This window comes from Oculina patagonica, chromosome 4 (assembly GCF_052425735.1).
Source record: "Oculina patagonica isolate OP01 chromosome 4, crgOcupat, whole genome shotgun sequence".
Classification (NCBI taxonomy): Eukaryota; Metazoa; Cnidaria; class Anthozoa; order Scleractinia; family Oculinidae; genus Oculina; species Oculina patagonica.
Genome location: NC_135761.1, coordinates 11,212,992 through 11,240,096, shown reverse-complemented (window position 1 = coordinate 11,240,096; position 27,105 = coordinate 11,212,992). Strand labels below are relative to the sequence as shown.

Below are 27,105 nucleotides of genomic sequence, written 5' to 3'. Positions count from 1 at the left end.
AGTCGCTCTAACGATATGAGGAATGAGAGTCCAACTGTAACTGAAAAATTTAGATGTTAGCTAGTTCGGGCGGTTTATTCCCGGGTTTATTGAAAGCAACTAAAGCGATTTAATTTACACGCAGAGATAGCTGAACACGAAAATAGAAACAATCACCTTGCAAAAGTAGTTATCCTCGAGCTCATGCATTTGTCTAATTTCCTTGTCTTCCGCATCAAAACCAGTTTTCCTCAATTCCTCACAATTTAACCCAACCTTACCAAAACCTGTTTGCCCAACACCCAAGGGACCAATATATGATGCTGTTATTGGTTATTTCGGTTGTTAATCAAATTATCCTCACTCCCAAGGGAAATACACACGCACCCTGAAAACAACTGGGGATGCCCTTAGGAATCCCCAAAAATTCAAAGGATTTAGAATGAAATTAAACTGATAAATCAAACAGCTTGAAAGACTCCAGTTTTATTAGTTTTTTTTGTGCTAGGTAGATTACAGTTGTCCACGAAGCTCTCACTTTTACGCATTTTTCAATAAGTAGCCCAGAGTTCCTATAGTTAATTACACTCTTGGGAAAACATCAATGGCCGTTAAACAAATAACAAAGCTCATATCTTTTCATCCTTGCTTGCTTTTTGGTCTTTTTTGTTACTACACTGATTAGTATCTTAGGCTATCTTACTTTCCTACATAAAAACCTATTACGATTATTAAAATACTAAGTTTAACCAAACATTTTTGTAACTGAAAAGCCAGAGAAAAGCTGATGTGGCTTATTATTGTCCGGAGACCTACATCAAGATGTTAAAGTTTATGCTATACCATAGCATTTCAGTTTTCCCAGCGTGTGGTAACCTTGCTCGTTGTATTGGCTTGTGCCTGTATCACCAAACCTTAGCTGTTTAACTGGTAGATGTGCCTTGTCAGTGAGGAGACCGCTGTCTTCACGCCACACCTGGTCATTGTTATCACAGTTACAACCTTGACTGGGGTTCACACATGAGTTGGTCATCCCGCATGCGCACTTACCACTGCCAGGTGATGCTCCGCCCCAGTACGTCATCTTACTAGAATCACGTGATACCCACCAGGCAAATCCAGAGTGCATAAATGAATGATAACACTCGTACTTGATAAACTGTTCACAGTGCGAAGAGACTCTGGTGAGACTCGCCAGTTGAGACAGACTCGCTCCTGTGTAATGGATGTCACGTTTGTAACTACCTGGAGCTTCATATCCCTGCACGTGCGTTCTGCTCTCACTGTCGTGACTTACCACTGTCACGCCAACTCCATTCTTGTCACTCATGTCACAGTAAACAGTAAATGGTGCTTGACCTCCCGCGCCATCTGGATCAATGACGTAATTTCCGCTTTTACTGCTGACGTATTTCCTGATCACAGAACAGGAACCAAGATGGCATTCGAAGCCATCTCCAATGTAACCTTGATTACACTCGCACGAATACGATCCATGTTCATTTGTACAGCTGGCATGCTGATGACACTCATTTGTCTGTCTTTCGCATTCATTTAGGTCTGTTGAACAGATAAGACGAGTTAAAACTAAGCTTAACACTGATAAATATTATCAAAGACGTGTGTTTATGTCTAACACTGCACAGAAAACTGAGGCTAAAAACGAGTAAAAAAGTGATAAAAGCAACCTCTTCATTGATTGTCGTGCATTTCCTTTAAAGTTAGTAGAGAGAATTTGATGTTAGATCAAGACAATATCAACTGACAGTCTATCAACTAGTTGATGATTTCCTTAATTCTCGTCACCAGTCAGTTTGTAAGGAGAAATCAGAGGATGATCATTCTTGAAATCAAAGGGTTAAATAACAATGTGTTAAATTTTACAAATTGTTCCTGGACACTCCAATCTTCTGTAATGTAAATTGTGTTTGATTATAACGTATAAGATTATTGGGCAATAGTAAGTATTTCAACCATCGATGCTCCTTTATAGTGGTTGCATGGTTTAATTTACCCTGAGAGCAGAGCCTCTTTTAACTTCCTTACGGTTGAGATTTGGGAAGTAGAAAGAGGCTCTGCGTGAATCGTGTCATTTCTTTGAAGTCGCTGCAGCCTCAAAGTTTGGGCTGGTCAGTCCTGATTAAACCGGTTTTTGCTGCGCGGGCATTAATTTTTGGAAAAACTGATGGCCAAGACGGAGCCCACAGTACGCTCTCGAAAGCACTAGAGCTGAAGATTGCTCTCGCCATCTGCTACCGTTTGTGCGCGCGTGCAGCTTGTGGATCATTTAAGATCTCATTTTTTTAGCAAACCAAGAAGAAATTTCACGGTTTAAATCGCACATCTCTACCATAAAGTCACTAATACGACCTCAAGCGGTGCTTAAAGTGTTTTTACTGAGGGAACGCAGACGATTTTTGAAGAAAAGAACTTGTAAAACAAACACTTTGTTCACAATGTCGTGTACGATACGACAAGCCATTCCGCGCGCGCATGCTAAGATTAAGTGGTCCTCGCGCAAGCTAAACGCGTAAGCATCGCGTAAGCCTCGCGCATGCTCATCAAGGATTTTACACGATTCTTGCAGAGCCCCTTCTTCTCAAGTATATCAGTGGAAAAAAGGGGCTCTGCTCGCAGGGTGGGTTTAATTTTGTCAGGGTTGTTGCATTGATAAGATTTAAACACTGTCTATGATTTATGATTCGGCCTAATGAACACTGATTGACATCTTACCTTTCTTACAAGTGTACTGATGACATTCGCTGCACCGCACGTCATTCCACTCGTAGCTGTGTTGCACACCAAGTGCATGAACACAATCTTCTCCTCTGAAATTATTTGGCTGATTTTGAGCCCAAGCCGTAAAGTTTCCTTCTCCTCGACCCGCCCAAGTGAAGTTGCCTTCCACAAATCGATCATTCAACCCCAACCAAGACTTTGCACCATTGTGTCGATGCTGCAAGTACACATTCTCTTCATTGGTGCCGACATCAACAAGGACGGAGTCTTTTTGTCGACATTTTTGCAATGCTGCCGTCCAATTGGCACATGTTTGACTTGTAAAGTAGCAGAAGCCATGAAAATAGTCCCATCCAGGATCACAAATATCTGCCAAAATTGCAAACATCTGTTGGCTGTTTGTCTTAATAGGTGAAAGGAGGTTATTTCTTAGTTATTCGGTGCAAAGTAAATAATAGTGGTATTAAAGCTCCCCAGCGGGTTTATGGAACAAGGGATCGTCACCATAAAATAATAGGGAACAAGGTAACAAAACAAAACAGAGCTAAATATCGACAAAATACTTTTTAGTAACAAGGGAACACAGAGGAAATTTTCCTGCGAACAAGGGAACATGGACCCCCTCCCCTCTCCTGTGTGGCCCTCAGTATTCACTAACCTGTAAGGACCACATAGCTAACTGACACAGGATCATATCTTGTCTCGTACAATTCCTTGACACAGGCTCTTAATCCAGAGGCGTTCATGTTCTGCAAATGTAAAGGTAACAGCAAGTGACTGCTACCACTACCATTACCACACCAACACCACCCCCCCTGCCACTGCCACAACTTGCAGCTATTACTGCTTCTACTTTTACTGATATCCTACTACTCTCGATGGCTGTAAGGGGAGCTGGAATACTGATATATTATATATTATCGACAAGATTAAAAAATATTATAAAAATATTACTTTTGGTTTTGAATGACTTTCTCAAAGTTATATTGTCGACAGCTTTATCCATAATTGTTAGTGTACGTATACAATAAAACGAAGTTTTACCTCAATCCATGCCGTGATTCCGTTATGGACTGGTGCCGAGTTTCCACTTGTTGTTGTGCTGTGATTGGCTAATACAAGAACTAATGGTGTTGTGTTATAACTTCGTGTAAACTGCACAAACTGTAATATAAACAAATAATTAAATCTCAGTTCGCTGTTCAAGTATTTTAGTGGTTATTAACTAAGCACTGCACATTTTATTTATCTGTATGGAGGCTGAGTTACTTTCTGCAAATGCGTGCCCTGATACGTTCAATGCACTTTAGTTCTGAAAACTTCATAATTTGTTTCTCAATAATATAATAAGTGAGAGTTATCCAAAAATATGCAAGTACACTGATAAAGTTTTTTTTCTGCCTTCCACACAGCCTGTTAATTTCTTTTCATGCACTTTTCTGTAAACTTACCTCGCAGTAAGCGTTGTTATTTTCATCTGTTGGTGGGTTGGTGTTTGGAAACTTGACATAGCCATGTTCAGTAAAGAGCGGTTTGTGTAGTTTAGAAAACGCCAACCAGTTCTACAATAAAATGCAATGGATTTGGTTTGAATAAACAGAAGTCCATTGTAAAGTTCCTATATTTCCTTTGCTCATAATTTTGGAACTGGCGACTAAAATTGATCTAAAAGTGATTACTGGTGTTATTGTCATGCAATCAGTTTTTAGATGCAAGTTTTTCTACCCACTAAAGCCTCCGCTTTGTTCCTCACTACCGTTTCTTATAAATAACAGAAACACATAATTAAGCTAATCCTAAATTAGCGCGAAGTTTTAGCGAGATTTTCTGTTTATATTTTTGCTTTCCTTCAGTTTTAACGTTGAATGATCTCAAACTTAAACCAGAGAAACACTTTCATACGAGATAAATTGTATCCTTGATTTGTTTTTAAATCCTGGGTTGGCGATTTTCGGCTTTTTGAATACTCAGGACCTACTTTGCAAAATAACGAAGTCGAAGTGCTACAACCATTTACAAGAAAAAATTGAACAACAACTTGCGAAAGAGAGAGGTCAGAATGAAAGTTGGTTGTTTAATTTTTGCAATTTTGTAACCGGTTGTAGGTGGTTAAATGGTTAACCTTTCTCTTTACTTCTAAGTTTACTAAACTATTGGTCGTGTTAATTTTAAAAGTGCGTACCACACTAATATCTTCATGCTTTCCATCAAAGTTTTGTAATTCTCGCAGACAGACTTTAAATGAGTCCTTGGTTACATCCTCTGTCCAGATCAGCGCGGCATCATACTCCTTACCAGTTCTTAAATGTTCTGACGTCACGAGAACTACAGGCTCCTCCTTAAACTTGTCCTGTATTGAGAAACAATGAGAAATATCAAATACAAAACTTAATTACATATCTTGATCTCTTCCTGGGAAGAATGTCGACTGCATTGAAGAACCAGCATCATAAGATGTCAATTTAAACCACGAGCGATGCGTGAATCGGTTTACTGTATAGTAAACCGATACTATAGTAAATACTATAGTAAATACTGCTAGTTTAAAATGTAGTCAATTTGGAAAGGATATACTCAATCGTACTTATAAGGTTTAAGAAAACAACTGTTTCTCCCCATACAAAACCTTATGCTTGGTGTGAAACATACATGTAGAACAGACCCTCCTATTTTGAGGTTGGGATACTTGAGCTTCAAGAATTGAAGAAGTATGTCCAAATCTTACAAAATTTATAACATTTGATTTATCCATTTACCGGAAAATTACGAGAGTTTCCCATAAAAATGGTTTTAGAAAATATGCCTAACGTTGCGTCACTTTAAATTTTAATGGTTTATGCTGCGAGCATAAGCCATAACTTTCATAAACAATAAACCATAAACCATAACATCAACCATAACTTTCAAACAATGAACAGTCCGGCACTACAAAAATAAAAATTAGATGTATATGTTGAAATTGTACATAAACATCTTAGAAAAAGAGCATATAAAGCAGTCAAACCTTGGGAAAAGTCACATCTGCACAATTTGTTCCAGACCACCATTTCTTGATCTTGATGTTTCCCGTCATTCCTTTGGGCGGTGCTCCCTGATACGCCAGCCAACCAACAGTCGCAAATGGATTGAAGTTCTTACTCTTTCTCCCAGATTGCATTGCGCAAACTGTGAAATTCTTTATATTGATATTTTCAGTCCAGGAAGTTATGGCGTCGTGGACAGTTTTAGAATCATTCAAATTCATGTGATTGACTGTTATCTGTACATGAACTTGCTTGTCCGGATAAAACCGGTATGGCGGGAAAGCGACCGTCTGGCAGCTTGAATCAGACCACTTTGGAACACGAAGAAGTTCCACACGACCACGCTCAATTGGAAAACCTGTTTAAGAAATTAAAAATGACTTATTTTAATCATTTGTTTCTGTACTGAACTCGAGTTGCAAACATGATAAAAGAATTTTAAAAGAGAAAGTTGACATTTTCTAAACCATATCTTTTTCAAATCATCTTCAAATAGAACATTGTCTAAATCAGTGAACAAGCGATGGATAAGTTACAGATGACAAAACCTGCATTGAAGTTTTTGAGCAAGGATACGCGATACTCTTATAATTCCTCTCTCCGCTGAGAAAGAAAACGGGTATTCTCGAATTGTTAAAAGTGCAGAGGGCAACAGGCAGTGGGCTGATATTCTACCCAAGAGATAACAAAAGTACTCCCAGTCGTTTTAAACAGCAAAAACCACAGTTACACATTTGCATCCATAAGCCATTTGGCTTTTGCGATTCATGAGATTGAGCAAAATGCTACTTTTTTACCATTCAACATACACTCTGACTTACCCTCACAGCTTCCTGGGTGATACACAAGATTATTCTCAAGTCCTCTACAGTAGTTCAACTCGTGCCAGCATTTGTTGTCGTATGTTGTACCATTCGCGGTGCACACTGGGTCCTGATAGGAAGGACAGTCTTCATAACACACACAGCGAGCTTCATGGGCGTTGTAAGTTTTACAAACGCCAAATGAAGGACAATGTACGCCCAGACATGGATTGAGATCTGTAAAACAAAGGAGTATAAGAGTGAGTCTTATATTGGCCCTAGATGATGGACAGTGCACGTCACGAAATGGATCGATCGAGATTTGTTAAACAAAAGAGTAAAAAAAACAAGTTGTACTTATACCGCTTTCAAGACTAGCTGCATTACAATTCCATTTTATAATTTAACTAAAACAGATAATATACTGGCGTGATCAAGTTTGAACGATCAATTTTTAGAACTGGAGGATAGGTGCACAACTTAACATCGTTATAAATAATTCATTGTTAATTTTTAGATCGCTGCAACTTTTTTACAAGGTGATCACTTGATTAATAAGTATGCCTTAGTTTTAGCCAAGTTTTAGATTATAAACAGCATAATAACTAACCTCCAATTACAAGAAAACTACCAGACAAAGGGTCGTGTTGGGCTCCCGTTCCACTCAGGTCTTTCACGCACATCCGCATGGATGTGAGTCCAACTTCCTAAAATGAAAATGAAAGTATTGTGAATTTTTATTAATGTTTTTATAAGTAGTTGTAATGCATTCCTTACAGGCTCAAAAGTGTCTCTTGGGTGTTAACGTGTAGTTGTTCAAAACACCAATGAGGGCCAAACTGCCATAAATACATGCAATAAAAAGCTATGTCCTACCTCAACCCATGCCGTGATAATGTTGTGTTTTGGTAAAATGTAGTTTTTAACTTTCCGATCGTAATAGTGATTGACAGACACAAGGACAACTGGCGATGTATAGAATGTTGTGTTGAACTGCACTTCCTGTGAACAGAAATAGACAAAAAAGGCGTCATTTGATGCAAAGAAACGATACATAGTGCACTAAAGTCGCAATATTTTCCTCTATGGTGAAATTTTACTCTCAAAAAAAAAAAAAACACACGACAATCTTGAAACCATCACGTTTATGAAATCATTGGTTGAAGACATTTTAACTTGTTTGTTGGATCTTATACTAATTGGCAAAAGCTCATAATTTGAGACATACAAAAAATTAAACAAAACGTCTAAGGTGTTTATTTTTGTTTACTGAGATAAGCCTATACACGATGACGTGATTGACACCTGCTTATCAAATACACTCACTTGACAGAAGCCGTAGTTGTCTTCAGCGGTTGGATTTCCTGTGTTAGGGAAGAACGATTCTCCTGCCAGCGTAAAATTCAAATCAGAACCGTTGCCATGGAAAGCAAACCAATCCTGTGGGGAAATTAAGAAAAATTGATAGAAAAAATATCAATATCTCTTATTTCAGCTTATTCCAAATGAGTACCATTGATGAGGAACAAAGTACAACGAGCCCTGGCGATAAACTACGAATTCTAGGAAGTTGTAAAAATTGAAACTAAGGTTCGTATAAATAACCACTGCTCCACCCAAAACATTTGCTAAACAGGCATCGTGTAGCATTTTGAGCTGCAGCAAAAAGAGTCATTTTATAGTGGAGTGCTGTGTTAACTTCCATTCCCATTCTAACAGTTATTTTCAGTTAAATCTATGCAACTCTCAAAAATGTCCAAATAATTTTACTCACCACAATTGCATCCTGGTGTTTCCCGTCGAACTGTAGAAACTCGCGGATGCAAACTTCGAAGGATCCGGGCTTCACATTCTCCAGCCAGATATACATGGCGTCATCAGGCTTTGTACTACGAGTGTACTTAGCTGAGACAAACACAGAAGGCTTTCCACTAAAGCTCTGTATAATTAAAGAAAACTATATAATGAGAGTCCAAGATTTGATTGATGTAGTTGAATTATAAGCAGGGAAGGAAAAAAACAGAGGCCTGCGAAATTTCCCGTGCATAATTTATTAAAATCGAATAAAAGCACTAAACAATCCCTTTAAAATTGTGTGACGAGGGTTTGGCTTGCACCCCCTGCCACCTTCATCCCCTTTTTCTTTTAAATTGCCACTATATTCTGACATTTTCTAGGATCGGCTGATAGAACTGATGATGGGAAAAACTCGATGAAAAGGATGGAATAAAAAATAACTCAAAAAGGAAAACGTGAAAAAAAAAATTGTGCATTTATTCAGTTTCCACCTTATTCCAATAAGAAGTAATTGAATTTCGTTATAACTTTAGCTATCAAAACAGACGAAAGAAACTACAACTTATTTTTCTATTTCTTCTATCAAAAAGCCTTACTGATTTTTAAACAGTTTTCTCCCTTCTAACGATATTGTTTTCTAACCTGTGAAAGCGTAACTTTCTCGCATTTGCTTTCTGTTGTCCATATTCCATTAAAAGTAACACTACCATGTGTAGACTTGCACCAAGTCGCCCTCTATATTGGCGAGCGAAGCGAGCCACGCGTCGCGAAGCGGCGCGCATGGAGTCGCGAAGCGACGATCGCGAGTGACGAAGTCGCGAGAGGGCGACTTGTCCCGCTTGCAGGGTTTTGAATCAAGGTTCCCGCCAAAACCAAGAGGTATCAATTATCAGGGGGCGGTGCTTCTGCAAGCGCGTGACTTTTTAAGCGGGAGTCAAGTTTCATGAATTCCTGTTTGTGATGGCGGAAAGTAGCGCGGGGTCAACTCCGACCAAAACGATCACGCGAATTTCGGTTTCGCCTAGCTCAAAAGATCAAATTTGTCTTATTTGCGCCAAGGAAGTCATAAAAAACGATTACAGACGAAGGTTGATCGGCCCAGGTGGCAAAAAACACAAGGCTTGCTTAGACTTGGAAATCCTCGCCGGACGGCAATTCACAGAACCTGAACTGACTACAAATATTATTTGTAGAAACTGTGCTGATAAAAACGATACAATCGTAAAGAAAGTTAACCTTGTGAGGGATTCCTTGAAGGCTGGCCATGATGCGATAGCTGAACAGAAAGGCAGCACGACCAGCACGAAGAGACTATCTTCAGACGCCTCTGGTAATGCAACCGTGAAAAGATCGCTTCGCCTGCAGGATGCCCCAGATAAACTAGCTGCTAGGGAACAAGATTTTTTGCTGCTCACAAGAGATGCATCGACTCAAGCTGACTTATTTGATTCATCAGAAGAGGAAAGCTTTGTCGAGGTAAGGATATGACATGTATAAAGCTCAATTATTAAATGACTTTGCGATGGTTGAAATTCCCTAAGTGTCACTGAAGTGTGATATTAATTTTCCGGAATTTTCTCGCTAAGCGTTAGATTCGAGTGATTTTCTGTCCTTTGCAAAATAACTTACTATATATGTTTTATAAAGTCCCCCGAGAAACTGTTAAATATGTAATTCGGGTAACTTACTTTTGTGAAGTGAATACTTTCGCGGTTTTCGCGGAATATAACTGGATCCACCAAAATTGTAAGTTCTTGCCCGGACAAAGGTGAGACATTGAACATTCCGCGAGATTTAATACGTAAATAAAGAAATAACGAGATTTCTACTGTATTCTCTGTACGTTACATTTTCATATAACTTCGATTTTTTCACCGTATTAAATCAAAATATTGAATCTCGTTTAGACTTGTCGCAAGAAACTTGAATCAACATTGTGAAATAATTCAAAGTCAAAATCGTGTTCTATGTTTCTCTCTAGAATAATAATTTTATTATAGCAACAATTCATGCAACAAATATTGTTGCATGAACCCGCGTAGAAGCTTTTTGCCGCTTTCTGGGTCGTTTTAATTGAGGTTGTTTATTTTTTCACAGAAATGAATGAAATACTATCGCACGTTTGCGACTTTTAATTAAACTTTGAAGAGAAGTTACTACAAAAGTCGAAATATTAATTTGCGATTTCCTTTCGTGTCAAATCAACTAGAGTTGGGACTCCAATTTCAAAATGTTTTTATATCATAAAATTCTGATCATAAGCCCGGGGTTTATTATTAAAGGGTTTTATTAGCTCGGAAGCGAAAAATATTTTGACAATAATTGCTCGAATCGAAAAAAAGGATGAACAGAAATAATGTTTTGACAATAAACTACTGGACTTATATACCATATTAAAATTTTATTGATAAAAAATAATGCAGGTTTTAATTTTTTTTATTTTGATGCAATCAGTATCGTCAAAAACTAATATCTTGAATGGGATTCATTGTGATTTTGACCAGCAAATAGTTTGAACCTTGTTTAGCAATAACTGATGAGTGCATGAACTGCGGTTTTGGAAAATAATTATTTTGATATAATAATTTGTGTTTATTTTCAGATAATAATTTCATATCCAAATAGCCCCTCAAGAAGAGTGTTCTTGTACGGCCAGAAAGCAATAATTGCCCGTCAGCTTGCCACAGGAACACCAAAAACCACTGTGGCTTCTCTCATAAAAGATGTCGAATACAAGGAAGAGATCACAGAGGCAATGTGCAAACAGATAACAAAGGAACTCACTGGACTGTGCACATTAGGGCAACCTTCACTGCTTCGTCAGAAGGAGAAGGAACAGCTAAAAGCTCTAAACTGGAAATTGATTGATGATGAGTTGAAGGAAAGGTGTCCCCTTTTTCATACATTCCTGTGTTCTGCTGTGGCAAATCCATCTCAAGCTAGAAATGTGCATAAGAAAGGCTCTGCATTACTGGCTCCAATGATTGATGCTGGGTGCCAGTTGATTTCAGTATTCAATTCTGACCTTGATGCCATCCGGCGTGTCAAGTCTGTCATTCTCAAGAAAGGTGGCCTAAAGAAAGTTGGCTTCAAACGCCTCTCATCAGTATACAACTGCCTCAGCTACAATGCTACCTGCACAATGACCGAGAAGTTTGGAGAAGGGTTTGACAGCAAGTTGATAGAATGGAAGAAAAGTGTAGAGGAAGACCACAAGGAAGAACAACGCATACAGTCAGAGATAGAGAAGGCACACCTGGAAGAACCAAGCAGAGTTGAAGAGCTAGAAGCCACGCTCCAGATCCACAGGGATTCCATGCACCCTGGATACTCCTTCACAGGCGACAACGTGGACATAAACTGTAAAACAAGGCAGATGACTGTGAAGAATAGGAACAAGGATCACCATATGTTCCAAATTGTCTCGTTCAAGAATAGGATACCCTCAAATCACTTACCTGTTGACCATCAGAAGGGTGACATTGGCGTTGTACCATTCTCTACATTCCTGCCAAGTGTTGATGATCAGTCCAAGCTTAAAGAGGAGCTACTAGTACTTGTTGGAAACATATGGATTAAGTATATTCCTGCATTGACGTGGATGAAGGAGTTCCTACCCGACAAGATTAGTCACCAGTACATGGAAAAAACACGTCTCAAAACTGAAAAGGTAATACCAGTACTGTGTAAATTTTTTTCCTCACATGACCACCATTCACAAAACCCTTTAAAACTTTACAACTCTTGATGCAACAAGTGTATCTCCAATGGATGGCTCCCAAATCTCTTGATTTACTTTCAAAAAAGATTTTTTTTTCCAAAATTTGAGTTTCTAAATTCCCGGGTGTGGATCCCGGGGGTGGGGGGCGGAGAGGGGTGGGGGGGGGGGTATATAGGAATGTGCCCACCGAAAGTGTATGGTTTTTGAGGATCTCGGCCCTCCCCTCAAATAGGGTATCATTTTTGCTCCTTTTGACAATGTGTTCCCGGTGTGATCCTTAGATAGGGTACCTAAATTCTATTAGCTAAAATAAATGCCCAGATAAACGAAAAAAAGGTATCTTAAAACCACACACACCTCTACCCGAAATTTGTGGGAATACCCCCCAGGGCGTGGATTATCTGTGGTTGCGGCTAATCTGGCCATGGGGGTGTTTACTGTATCTTATCAGTAAAAAATTACTACAATTAATTACTGCATTTCAACATTTTTGTGCAACCAATGCTACAAAAAAGGCTATAGGTTCACTTTCACTAATTTTCCACCAATTGGTACACTGTAGGTCAATCTTGGAGTCCTACGCAAGAATGAGCAGTATGAAGAAGACATGATAGACCTTGCACATTTTATGCACAGTTATGTTCCTGGCCATGATGAGGAATCGGAAGAGAAACCCGTGAAAGTGTTGAGTGGTGGCGACTATCTGACCTTCGAAAGACATAAAGAGGCACAGTCAGCTATGCAGGACGCAAGAACCCCCTCTGCACGAATGGAAGGACTGATTCCTAAAATTGAGGATTTCCATGCCCAGATGGAATGGTGTGAGGTAATGCGACTTCAATTGCATTAACTTGGGGATATAATGTTGTCAGCTTTATCAGGGAACATGTTTTTTCAGATTTAGAATATTGCTGGTTATTTCATTATTTGTCTTTGCCCCAGAGCTGTCAAATCAATTAAGCTCAATTGTGACAAATGCTTTTGGTAACAGTCATTATTAACAGCACTGAATTAACTATTTTCAAAGTTGTAAATTGTTTGCATTTTCATAAAATACATGTCTATTCTCATAGAAGCCAGCTTTTCAAATTAATGTTCCCAGCTCTAACTTCCAATTAAAATACTTAAGACTTACTTTTATACAGTTATTGTTTTTCCCATAATTTCACTGAAAGTTATGATATTTCTATCCAATTATTTTTATTTTTTTAGAAGTTTAACCAATAATTTAAAAATAATTTGAAATCATTGATAAACACACCAAAAAAAACTTTATCAAGGGGGAGGTTCTAATTTCAGGATTAAGCATACAACCCTATCCCTCTCTGGGATACTCAAATACAAAACGCAATGGAGCCTCCATTTCGCGGTTGCGCCTCTGACAAACAAAAGTGTCTGCACTGGAGGTTTCCCTTTATTAGGGGTAATAAATTATTAAAAACATTATAGGAATGTTTAAAATTTGAGGACAGATTTATGTCCCCAGAATGGACATGACACCCAAATAGGGGTGTCCTGGGGCAAGGATCGAATGGATTTCACTACATGTATGCCAGGTGTGATTTATGTGGTGAAAAGGGGGAAATAGATTCCCAGGAATTTCCAATTCCTTTGGGTGTATGAATATTTCCTGGCATTCAGAGTGTACTTACTTTATTTTGTTTGTATTAATTATTAGGTGATTTGGCATCATTTATACAACACCAGTTCAGCCAGAGATTCTGGAACACTGTATGCAATGAGAAATTCTATTGATGCCAGAAATGTGTCAAGCGAGCCCCATAACCGCTACTATGCATCAAGTGAGTTCCTCGATAAGGTCACAGATTCATATCTCATTGCTGGTGCCCTACATCATTTTGGGATGTCTTCAGTTGATGATGAGCCCACAACCAATCTATTTGAGGGTTCTGCTCTTGACAGTGATGGCAAGAAGAAATATGTAGTCAAGGTCATCTCAGATTTTCTTGATGAGCATGTAATTACCAACACACCAGAATTGTCAATGACTGCTCCTATTAGTAATGACCTCAAGTGCAGAGTGTGCAGTAAGCCATATAAACGTCCCAAAGCACTGGCCAAACATGAGATTGAAAAGCACAACATCAGAGAAGATACGGTACAGGTTCAACACACTGCTGCTGAGAAAGAAGACAGAATCAAGAACTACACTCGTCAACTTCTCATCTTGTTACTCCTGAGAGCTGACCATAATGATGCCATAAAGTATGGGGATGGAGAAAGGGTGATCCGACTTTACAAGTACTTTTGCTTGTACTTCAAAGTCTCTGAATGTCCGAAGTATGCTTTTGCTATGCTTCATCTTCAGGCTCAAGTGCAATGTCTTCTCAGTCCCAGGTTGGCACATTCACTGACATGGAACAGGTATGTAAACCACCGGGGAAAGCCAGACACAAACCATCCAATGGATCTTGAGATAGAGCACGACAACAAGTCGTTCAAGAATGACTGCCACAGCTACAGAGGGGAGATCACCGACAAGAGTATGCAACGTGTTGGACGGAGTACAGAAACGTCAGACAGGGTAGTCAACAACTTTGACAAGATAACTCAAGTTGTCAAACCCTCTGGCAAGCACACCATGATGTCAACAACAGAGGATGTGCTTCTGTTAGTAGATCACCTGCTACCGAATGAGGTGTTTAGAATGGTACCAGGAAGGGCACATTCATGTTTCCCTGATATGCCACAGAATATACTTGAAAGTCTTGACTGTGGCAAGCTTAAGGACTGGATTAGTCAATCTTTGAAGAAGTTTGGGAAAAAGCACTATTACAGAATTTAAACTGTGAACTGACATTTCACTCTCCAGAGACTGCATTCTTTTGGACTGTACCACGGATCTAGCTAGACCTCTGGTCAGACCAAATTTTTTGAGCATGCATAAAAACACTTGAGGTCAGTAATTCACAGACTCACTATCAAATCTAATTGGCCAAACTTGCAAAACGATTGGGGGGGGGACTCCTATAGTAAAGGAATGGGGATGCTTGTTGGAAATGGCTCAAGCTATTTTACACCCTTACAAGATACCAAAATTCTAAAAAGAGAATTTATATTTATAAATTTTGTCGTAACCCTAAACGAAACCATTTTGGCTAAAAATATTGGTGTTTGCCTGGAACATCCAAAGTGATACTAAAAATTGGAAATGTACAACCCTAAGCAAGAGAAACATTCCCTTCACTTTCAAGCGAGTTCTTCACACCTTTACCTTTAAGCGATTCCCCCCCCCCCCCCCCCTCCCGGGCAAAACGATTACTTCATGCATTCTCAAAAATCAGTTCCAGGCAGAAGTCTGGTTGTGAAATAATTTCACAGCAGTCATTTTGTAGTGTTTTAATCACTTTATTGTGAAAGCTCATGGCAAAGACAAAGACATTGTGTAGTTCCATAAATTATCCATGCCTCCCCCACAGAAGGGATTTTACCAAATGACCCCCCCCCCCCATCCTCAAGAAATTCAAACTGAGCTTCATACATTTCCTTAAATAGATTGGCCTTTGAGACAACTCCCACCCCCAGGACTTTCCAATCCCTTCTGTGTGAGGAGTATGGATATTTTCTAGAAACATACATTTAGCAAAACATTTCTTACAGCGACTAAATCAACATCGTGGAGGGCTTTATGAACAGGAAAAAAGGGGGGCAACTGAGATTTGGTCCTAGTATTGACATATCAAATCTATTTCACTGAATAAATATGAACTTTCTAAATATAAACATGTGATCTTTGCAAAACAGAAACAAGACTATGAGAACCATGAACTTTGCAAAGAGCAAATGGGAACCAAATTTAGAGGTGGTCAAAGTCCTCGAAACTGAGATTTGATCCCAGAGTTCACATATCAATCTTAATAATTGAACAAATATTATAAGCATTGTCAATAATAACCTCTGGTCTATACAGAATAGAAACAAGACTACAAGGGCCATGAATTTTGCAAAGGGGATTTAATCCCAGAGTTCACATATAAATCTAAACTTAGCATTTGAACAAATATAAGCATTGTAAATACAAACATGTTGTCTTTACATAACAGAAACAAGACTTTGAGAGGCATGAAATTGCCCTATGAAATTATGTTATTTGAAACTTGGCTTGAACAAACATGTTCATGTACTAATTTTTTAGAAAAAACATTTGTAAGATATGTTTAACTTCTTAATCCAATAAATGTTTCTTGAATCACTAATACAGCAATATTGATTTTCCTTAAGTAGGATTTCTAGTCTACTGCACAATCTTGCCTGCAAAGTTTATTGAATTTGTTTTTATTCTAACCAAAATTGTGGAAAAAAATATATTTTGGCAAAACTATTAGCAAACTGAAGAAACTTGATCTTATTGTAAACTGACAGTCAGTTGTAAGCAGACTGAAAATTACTTTTTGTACAAATAAGCTACACAGACTTGCCAAACAAAGGAGGGATATACAAAATTACTCAATGTGCCCTGTGCTATGATGTTGGTGTAAGAACAAATTTGAAAATTTGTTCAAGTCACCAAACCGTTTCGTGATAACAAAAATACTACAACACGAACAGATGCATTTTCGGTATAAGACCCCTTTACTTGGCATGTCGTAAGGAAAATGAACCCATAACTCCTAATCTGAACGCTCCTCCTCAGAGCTAGAGAGGATAAAAGCCCTACGTTTTCTAAGGAACATTTCAATGTCACTGTCATCAGATGCACTGTCCTCTGATTCATTTGTCTGATCAGAGTCACTGTCACTGTCAAAACTAAGATCGCAAAGACATTGCCATACAAATTCAGCATGCTTCTTATCAAAGAAGTCAAACTTTGCCATAAGCACTTCCAAGCTGTCAACAGTGGCAGCACAGGCAACAACACTGTCCACCAAAGACCTTGAAAAGCCTGTTGCGAGATCTACGCCCGTCAACACCTGTTCGGGATTTAGATTGCCTGCAAGCTCAAGTCTGTAGTCCAACAAGTCCTCCCTTAACTGAGCAGCCTTTTTGCCCTTCAGTGCGTAGCCATTGCTCTTTGTTGCTGCTGCCACTTTGGATGTCCTCATGTCAAGAAGTTCATTTTCAATGTCTGACCTGTATTCAGCTGCATTACAGGTCTTTTTGCAAGAACACTTATTCTGCCCACGTGCACACTTACACAAGCACTTACAGTTTTGAGCACAAATATCACAGCATGAATGACGTCCACTGTTTGGAAGAGGAGTGGAGCAAAATTGTTTTAGCAACAAAACCCGTCTACATGTAGTAGAATTGTTCACATACTCCTTCATGGGCTTCGTTATGTTTCTGCTTCTAGTGCATCCTTTGTACTTTAACAATACTGCATGGGCATTAACATCTTTCTATCGACCAACTCTCCCAGACTCCTGCAAGTAATCGTCAAGACCACTTGATGGTCCAAGGTGGATGACAATGTTGCCGCCATGCACATTTATTCCCATACCAAAGGCAATGGTGCAAAAAACTACTCTTACTGTACCATCTTCCTTACAGAACTCTGTCTCTACAGTCTACTTGACAAGTTTATGTGTTCTCTTGTGGTACATTGCAAATAACCTCGATCTATCGTCCTGTGGCTCTTCTCCAGTAGGCCTATAATATGCCTTCGGACCAAGGCACTGGGTAAACAACTCGAACAGTTCTTTGACGTGTCCTTTTCTACGGCAAAACACAATGACTTTTGTAGCTTTCATCTGATTTTTCTCCAAATCATCAATAATGAACTTAAAAGTCCCATATAAGTCCTCATGATCAACATCGTTTATGACGGAGTATCGAATATTAGACTTGTTGGGATCACCAAGAATCTGCACACAGTCCTTCATGCACAGATCTTTTATGATCGTGTTTCTGGTGGCCTCTGTTGCAGTTGCTGTCAAAGCAATAACTGGTACATCTCTGTGCACCAACGAGCGCAGTTCGGAAAGCCTACCATAATCCTTCCTGAAAGCCTCCTCTGTTGTGCTGTCTTTACCCCTGTTCAAATAGGAAAGTAGCTTTAAGGGACTTTCTTTTTTATTTAAATACAAAACTGTGACAAAATAGAGTGCACAGTTTAAGAAAATATTCTTGTAGGGTTTCACTTTTGCACCCCTACTCCTTCAGAAAAAATACAATTTTTATTCCTTGCTTCTATAAATTTTGCCTCTTAAATCCCCTTCCCCTGGAAAATACCAGGGACCTTTCTCAGAGTAGGTATGTGTTTATTTTTTAAACAATGAAGTGCAAAAATACTAGTAAGTACTGTTCTTGCTACAAAGCAACTTAGCAAGGATTTAAATTTAGTTAATAATTTAAAAAAAAAAATTCAAGATTTTATCACATCCTTGTGCTTTTAAGAAGTCGATGTAATGAAGGCACTTAAGCACCAATTATATATAGACTTGTTGCAAGTCCAAATTGTATACAAAGCAGGTGCATTTTGCGTTTACTTTGTTTTGTTCGGCTATAGTGCATGTTTTTGTTTAATTAATTTATAATTTCGCCTCATCTATAGAGCCAAACTCTTGTCTGAAACTGTTTTAGAAGCCACAAAATAAAAACGTTCATTTGGGTGGTGAGTGGGATTGCGGCACATTTCTATTCTATATGTTTTCATTTTTGTTTTAATAATATGCAAATATTTTCCTTTGTTGTCATGTGTTGTGACAGCTCGAACACAAATTTCAACGGCCCAGAGTTAAGTTCCTCGTGCAAGCGAAATATTCAGAAACAAGAGCAGGGGAAACCATTAATTGGAAACAAATAATAAATCGCTTCCTTAAATAGATTGAAAACACTTACCACTTCGCTATGCAGTGACTTTCGTCGACGAAAATAGCTTTCAGGTGAGGTTTTAATCGGCGAAATACGTGTCGGTAATTGTTAAGAAGCGCTTCTGGACTTCCAAAAATAATTCGGTACTTTAAATCAATAATGTCCTTCAACTGTTCGTCGCTGCAATCGTCTCCAACATACGAGGCCGCAATCCCACGGTTTTGCAACGAATACACTTGGTCTTTCATAAGGGAAACTAAAGGAACAACAACAAGGACAATCGTCGTGTCGCCTCCATCTCGCATAAAGTCGAGTGCAAATGGTGCCAATTCAAAAGTGAGGCTTTTGCCCGCTCCCGTAGGCGCAGAAACGAAAACATCTTTTCCGCAGAGATAGGCTTCTATGGCCTGTTGTTGATATTCTTTCAAGTTGTCATAACCCGTGACCTGCTGAGCAATTTTCAACGCTTCCTTCGCTGTTCGCATGCTGTGACCTCGACGTGACAAGAAATGACGCGTGAAGAAGCATCGATTTACATTTGAGTGACACTTTCTTTGAGATCTCGACTCTGATTGGCCGAGCCTATAATTTATTCACCGACCCGTTTTTGGGTCGGTAAAATTGGCGCGCTGCAAGTTGGAAAAGTCCTTCGTACGCCACATACCTAAACCGCGCGTCGAAGGACTTTGAGAAAGTCTATACCATGTGTTATTTGTGGTTGATCTTGGAAAGCCAGCCAGTTGATGATTCCAGTTCCATTTGATCCAATGCCTGACTCACGTGCACACACCTCAAATCCACGTGTACTGACGGATTGAACCCACACAGCAGAAGGAGAGTGAACACGTGAAAACTCTTCACCATGGCTCAATGACACGTGCACTTGAACCTAAAGGACGTAAAATAAAACTAACATTAACAACAAAAATTTTATTTAGAGAAATTTCGGAGGATTAAAAGCCCGAAAACCACATGCATTCAGTTGCGGGTGCAGATGGGTGAGTCCTCATTCACCGAACACGATATAAACAAACTTCACACTACAAAACATGCGCACAAATTTCCAGCACGGAAATGACGAGGCAAAGGGGAACATTTTCACTAGTTTGACATTGTTTCTAACTATTTCTAACTAAATTAATATTTCTTTCTAAAACGATCTTACTATGTTATGTAAAACGATCAGCATGGAAAAAAGTGACTTTGGAACGAAGTGACCGGATGGCGTTTACTACCTCATAAAGGAAACTCCTGTTTATGTCGAGATAAAACTCTGCCTAATTCGACAAAAAATCATTTTATATCTTTTGATTCGCTTAATTCTGGCCTTCAGTGCATAATGCAGCCAGCGTAAACAGTTGTGTTAAGTCTGGAACTGAAGTAGAAAATTTTTTAAATTCCGTAAACCTGCTGAGCCCTGCCATATATTTAGACGCAGGACGCACCACTATTTGGAAGCTAAAAATATCCAGTGTATATTGCGGCATAGAAGACCGTTCAAACTTGCCTATAAATTCTTTTTAATGCCCACTGTTTCACTATCAAATTGATTTTCAATTGTTCTGCACTAACACACTAACCTTTCCTGATCCACTGAACGCATGAGGAAATGCGACGTTTGTGCAAATAGGCAGTCGACAATTTATAGGAGGTGAACATCCACTGCTGCAGGTCCAGTCTTTAAACGTTCTTGACATATTGAGCTTGCCACTTTGCTGCAGAGAAATCCCTGTACAGACAGAACGACAGACGTCTGTTAGCTGAAATATTTTGTATACTGAAAAACGCATATCAACGTAGTTTGTTATATAACTTAATAAATTTTTAGTATATACTACAACATATTGATAAAATAATAAAGAATATGTATGCGGGTGAAACATTTTTTATAAAAGTGCATTCTTGGTTAGGTTCAACTTCGTTCCCAAACAAAAAGCTTCTGTAAATAGCTTGAATACAGGTGGTTAATGATTTACCACTTCTTTGGCTAACAAGAAACCCTCAGGCTTTTACACGGACCCATTTGCGTTTACATTTCCTTTTGTTGTTGTTCAACAAGAAGTGCGTTATGTTGAACCGTGACATCTATAGCTAATATTAGCCTGCGAACAGGCTCCCGAGTGGGGTTTTTACGCGAGCGAAGCGAGCGGAAGAGCGGGGCCTGAGGGGGAGTACGGGGGCGCGGGAGCCTGTGGACAGTCTTTTGAAAACGCCGATCCATGATACCAGATTCTGGTATCATGATCTGATTGGTCAGAACGCTAATTTTTGACAAGTGAGTGATGAAAAATAGTGGCATACACAACACGCAAAAAAGTCAACCGACTTGCGTGTGGTTAGATATGCAATAAATCAACATGAATCCTACATTTATCTTGTGGTGCAAATGTCACACAACGAACAAAGGAAAGAGGCAAAAACCCAAAACATCGAGCTCAAAAGACTAAACGCTCGTTAAAATTGATGCAAGATACATATCCTTAGCGACAGTAAATAACGTGTCTCTAAAACAAAGCAATAGCTTTGCAAAATAAAGCTACGCAGTCTCTGGCTAAAGTGAACAGAAATAAATTGTCATCCGTGATAAAAAGCAACACACATTGCAACACTATAAACAGCCGGGCCCGGCCTTGCAAATATAGAATGCAAGTACATAATCAACATATTCACGGAAATAGGATCTGTGTCCTTCCAGAGCGAACATTTTTAGAGCTTAAAACACATCTTGCGAATATGAATGAGCCAAGGCTAACCGCAATAGCAAAATTTAATACAGAGGTGTCAAAATGTACTAACGGGAAACGGTGCAGATCTATCATCTCTACACATCTGCTGAGCGGCAGTCTTTCGACCCTACTTTATAACCTAAAATCGCCTTCTTATAATACAAGTGACAGAGCATAGTGCCCTTTCTAAACAACTTTGAAGCGTCAAAATAAATTGGACGACCAAATCCAATTTTACCGAACGGCTTATTTTGTACAAAAGTCACGAAGTAGGAGTCTGTGTAGGCCTGTCATCTGTTTTTTTGCTAGGTCTAATTACCCTACTGACAGATGTGTTACAGGATCCATTACAAGTGGGCGGATGGGCGGAATCAAACAAAGTCTACAGGCTCCCCCTCAGGCCCCGCTCTTCCGCTCGCTTCGCTCGCGTACGCCGCTCGCTTCGCTCGCGTAAAAACCCCACTCGGGAGCCTGTTCGCAGGCTAAGCTAATATACGATACTCGGCCGTCAGTATTAAAGGTCAAAGGCACTTTGATCGCTTTTGAAGTCTTTGATGGTAGAGATGTCAGAGTTGTTTTCTTTCTCCTTCTAAAACTCATAAAATATAACGTGTCTCTTTCATTTATATCTCGTAGTAGTCATTTCTAAATGCTCAGCAGTTCTATTTTGCTCTGTGGTCTAAGCGAGGATTCCCTGTTGAGTTAAACACATGAAAATTAAAAGCGCGTATGTAACGCACGAAATTTTAATCCCTCCAGTGGGAAGCATTATATGAACCGGAGGGCACCAGACAACACTCGGTTAATCCGTTTCTGTGACTTCCATACACTGTGTTTAAACAAACTGCCACAAATAGCTAGCCAGCAATAAGAAAGCAACTTGAAACAAATTCCAATTATTGCATTTGCTACTGACTAAGGCTTTACCATTTATATTCAATTGTCGATCAAGGCAGATTCGTACCTGAGCAAGCAACAGCTTCCAATTAAATATCTCACAACCATTTACAGTGATACAAATAAGTTTCATTTTGTCACGAACTGATATGTTTCAGATCTGTTGTGTTACGACAGTTTGGAGAGATCAAAAGCATGCGATGTTTTAAGTTTCAGCTGAAATTCATTTACGAGATCATGGTTATCAGTTTTCCCGCGCTTTTGCACGGCACGCGAACCACTTAAAGAGAAAATAAGATTGCGAAAATTTTAGCCTGATCGTAGGTTATTTCTCTTGAAGAATTAAGAGAAAAACTGTTGAAATTGGAATGATACTAAAGAAAAACAATGCAGGACTAAACTGTTCTTGAGTGGGCCTAGTGATATATTAGCCTCCAAAAATATTTATAAGTAGCGGATAAAAGGATTCTACATTGAAGTATTCACTAATCCAACCAAATCCTTCAAAGACTTTCAGCGACCTTAGACCAGACAAAGGTTTTCTATTTTTGTATTGGCATGATGCGTTCTCGCACGTCCTTGCAGATTTCACATGACACTCGCACACACACACAAGAAGTACTTCGACTCGTTTCTGGTTGTGACGTTCGACTCAAAACGCTCAAAACTAATGTAGTTACCTCCAAAAGCCTCAAATAGGGAGAACGTACAGCTTTCTGAGAAAAGACTCCCGTTAACGTTACCTCCAGCCCCACCCTCGACCTTGTCATGCAACTTTCCACATAAAGAATAATGTGATGAACTATTTGTACAACGTTTCCACAAATCGTAGACGGTAAAATGTACATCGACAAAGAAATATAACATATTTGCAAAACCAGTCGTTCTCAGAGGCGTGAATATCCATCAGTAACGCAGCTGAAACAAAGAAATATAAAATGCGCAACTTGCGACTTTTACTGCGTCAGAAGGTTCAATAGGTTTCGTCTTCAGAAAAGGAATTTTGTAGCTAGAAAGCAAAGTTAATGGGTCGTGTCCGCTTTACCAACAGTGCTCTTTTCAAATCAAATCTCTTCTTTAACACGAGCCTGGTGTGTGTGGCAGTGACAGAAAAATATGCCAGACCTCTAGATGTTTGATAAAAAATGACCCACATAATATAATTTTATTTTAGAAAATGTTCTATGCTTTATGCGAAAAACACAAACAGGCGTTCTCCTTTCTTCATCTCTGAAAGGGGGCGTGTCGACTTCAGTCTGTTACAAATATGAAAATTTTGATAAAAAGTTGTATTCGCTTCCATTGTGTCGACAAAATATTAGATGCCTTTTATTTTCTAAAAAAACGATAACAAAAATGAGTTGATAAAATGGCATTTTAGGAAACATTCTCAGCTCCCAACGATCGAAGAACAAGATCTCTGCCCGTGCATGTCTTTGAAAATAATACTCGTAACCTCTTTAATAGCATAGAAGTTTGCCTGCGTGCGTATAAAAGTCTCCAATTCCTTTTGCTTTAGGACCCTTTTGCTTACATTTACTTAACAAAGTGCTTAAAAGCGTGCAAACGTTAGCGAAGGTATTTCATAAACAAGGCACAGCCCAAAATTAATGAAACCCATAAAACCTAAGCTTCTTCATGGTTGGAAAGAAACAGTGAGATTATTTTAAAGAAAGGTTACATTGAGTGCTTAATGAAGTTCATGTAAAGTACTTTTTCTAGAACATGGATCACTGATGGCAGACTTACCATTTACTGTAAAAGTGAGACATCCCAGTATGGCCAAAACCAGCAGAACTGAAGGCGAAGGTGCAAGATACATTGCCAAGCGCATCTTGACGAGTGAAAAGGTGCACTGTTCTCTGGGCCTGTCAGAGTCTTAATTTATATCTCTTCAAATGGGTCTCATACGTAAGCAGAAATATTGCCTTTCTTAGCTAGCAAACACATTGTTTTCAACTGGATTTTTACAGGTCAGGTTAAAATCACACTGGAGATGTCAGGTTTCAAATTGTATCACGAATCGAGTAAGAATCGCTTGACTTCTGACAAACTTCCAAGCCACTGTACTGCACGCACAAAACATCAAAATGCGGTACCTGTGGTTCATGTGAGAAAACGTGGGATTACTGTCAGCACGCTTTGCTCCAATTCAGTAATAAAGTGATACAATTGACAATACCGAGCTTTACCGTAGTTAAATTTTTATTCGAAGCTCTCGAAAGTGATTTTCGAATAGGACACAGCTTTAATTGTTTCCTCAAAAGACCATAAGAGTACTTTGCTCTGCGTTCTAATTTAAGCTGAGGGCGGGGAATTTTAAATTCGTTTTTGTTTTCACACATATTTAACCTGACAAAAAGGATCTCGCTACTTTTAATGATTGCGGCGGAAGCTTAAACTCTACCTTGAAGCGGATTTATAGGCGCTAACTAATTCCAGAAGCTTTAATCACGAAATGAGCTACAGACAATGGTTCTTCAACGTACTTGCGACCTATAACTAGTACTGGGTTCACGTAGTGAAAAGTACAGTCCCGATCCAATACTTGCGTTCCCATATCTGTTGCCTTTCCTTATATGCATTTCGCATATAAGACCTAACAGACAAAATGACTGGTATGTGTTATTGGTTGGGCTAAAAGACTTATTTACGTACTGAGTTCAAAGCTTATTTACAGGTCATGTTAAACTCACTTTAGAGAACAACTCCAACAAAAACTTTTTATCACGGAATGAGCGAAGTGTCCCCTTTACAAATGAAAAGTACAATGGAATTACTTTCCGCTAGTACTTATCCTACAAACTATATAAAAACAACGGATAACTGTAAAAAGTCTTCTTAGAAAATAATAATTGAACATAACAGTGACTCATGATATGACGGTTTTTAATTGGACACTTGAAGGGCATTGCAGATCAGGGTTAATGTACGTAAAAGCTTATTAACAAGACACACAACTTACCATGAGTGCTAAAGGAGAGTCAAGCCCTGACAGATCTATTAATTTATCAAGGTATTTCATACATTCACAGCCAGGCTGGGCACGGCACGTTCTATTTTTTCCCGGCAGCTCGACAACAGTCAGTCGTGGCTCGGAGGTATCTTTTCATCAGATGTGCAGGAAAGCTAGCAAAAGCCACGCTTAATTTTTCTTTTCTTATCCTGTATCCTCCCTTCGATCCTTACGTTTGCTTTGTCTTACTTTCCTTCTGTTGTCTCATTGTTATTGTTTTAGCGTCCTGTTTAACATTAAGTCGTGAATGGATTTTCATGGTAAACACCACAGTCCAGACTTACTGAGCCTAACAATTGCATGATAAGGAGTTTTACGAATTTAAGAAAACTATTTCGTGTTAAACTAACAGAATAAATGTCAAGGTAGAGACACCATGTCGCGCCAAATTAAAACTGCTTTTATCAAATTAGGTCAATGTACATTAAAGACCGTACTGTGCGTCGAGCTATCAAAGAAAAAGAAACGTTTTTCCGCGTGTCTATGATTATAAGACATTTGTGCTATGTACCCTATATTACTTCAACATATCAATATTGTCATTACAAACATAAAACTTAAAGGTGTTGCTACTACATTTGGGGACTATACATAAAGAAATCAACGTTTATGCTATGCCATAGCATTTCAATTTTCCCAGTGTATGATAACCTTGCTCGCCGCTATCGCCTGTATCGCCAAACCTCAGCTGTTTAACTGGCAGCTGTGTCTTGTCAGTGAGGAGACCGCTGTCTTCACGCCATACATACTCTTGCTTATCACAGTTACAAGCACGCCAGGAGTCTAGGCATGAGTTGGTCATCCCGCATGCGCACTTACCACTGCCGGGTGATGCTCCGCCCCAGTATGTCATCTTAGTTGAATCACGTGACACCCAGAAACCATATCCGCCACTTAAGTCTGAACAAACACATTCATACTTTATGAACTGTTCACAGTTTGAAGAGACTCTGGTGAGACTCGCCAGTTGAGACAGACTCGCTCCTGTGTAATGGATGTCACGTGAGTAACTACCTTTTGCTTCATATCCCTGCACGTGGGTTCTGCTTTCACTGTCGTGACTAACCACTGTCACGCCAATTCCATTCTTGTCACTCATGTCACAGAAAACAGTAAATGGTGCTTGACCTCCCGCGCCATCTGGATCTATGACGTAATTTCCGCTTACACCGCTGACGTATTTCCTGATCACAGAACAGGAACCATGATGGCATTTCAAGCCATCTACAATGTAACCATGGTTACACTTGCACGAGTCAATCCACGTTCATTTGTACAGCTGGCATGCTGATGGCATTCATTTGTCTGTCTTTCGCATTCATTTACGTCTGTTGAACAGATAAGATGAGTTACGTTTAAACTAAGCTTAACAATAAATATAATCAAAGACGCGTGTTTGTGTGTAATGGCGCACAGAAAAAAGAGGCTGGATACAAGTAGAAAAAATGATATAGTAATTCTCCTTACTTAGTGTCAATCATTTCTTTTTTCTTCTAAGCAGTCCTGAAAAAATCGCCGACTGTGGCTGCCTTTCGAATCAAAATTAGAAAACTCAATCTATCGGACTACGTGGAGAACAATAGTAATTGTTGCAAACTCTGTAGCGCTTAAGACATTTTTTATTTTTTTT

General features: G+C 39.1%; 1 protein-coding gene and 1 pseudogene across 2 annotated transcripts in view; both read right to left on the bottom strand.

Annotated features, from left to right (window-relative positions):
• LOC144651418 (uncharacterized) overlaps positions 1 to 27,105 on the bottom strand; it is a 52,125-nt pseudogene that overhangs the window by 9,500 nt on the left and 15,520 nt on the right. Inside the window, exon 15 of the transcript XR_013570312.1 lies at positions 26,127 to 26,803. The product of XR_013570312.1 is annotated as an uncharacterized LOC144651418 (transcript). The remainder of the gene's footprint in view (positions 1 to 26,126; positions 26,804 to 27,105) is intronic.
• LOC144651559 (uncharacterized) lies at positions 505 to 24,304 on the bottom strand. The gene is made up of 16 exons (XM_078511523.1): positions 24,209 to 24,304; positions 20,417 to 20,565; positions 19,542 to 19,725; positions 8,984 to 9,051; positions 8,319 to 8,483; positions 7,871 to 7,984; positions 7,421 to 7,546; positions 7,155 to 7,251; positions 6,563 to 6,781; positions 5,723 to 6,099; positions 4,901 to 5,068; positions 4,170 to 4,280; positions 3,763 to 3,882; positions 3,377 to 3,467; positions 2,713 to 3,087; positions 505 to 1,539 (listed from the first exon to the last, which is right to left on the bottom strand). The coding sequence occupies exons 1-16, from the start codon at positions 24,291 to 24,293 to the stop codon at positions 812 to 814; spliced, it is 3,177 nt and encodes a 1,058-aa protein (XP_078367649.1). The 5' UTR covers positions 24,294 to 24,304; the 3' UTR covers positions 505 to 811.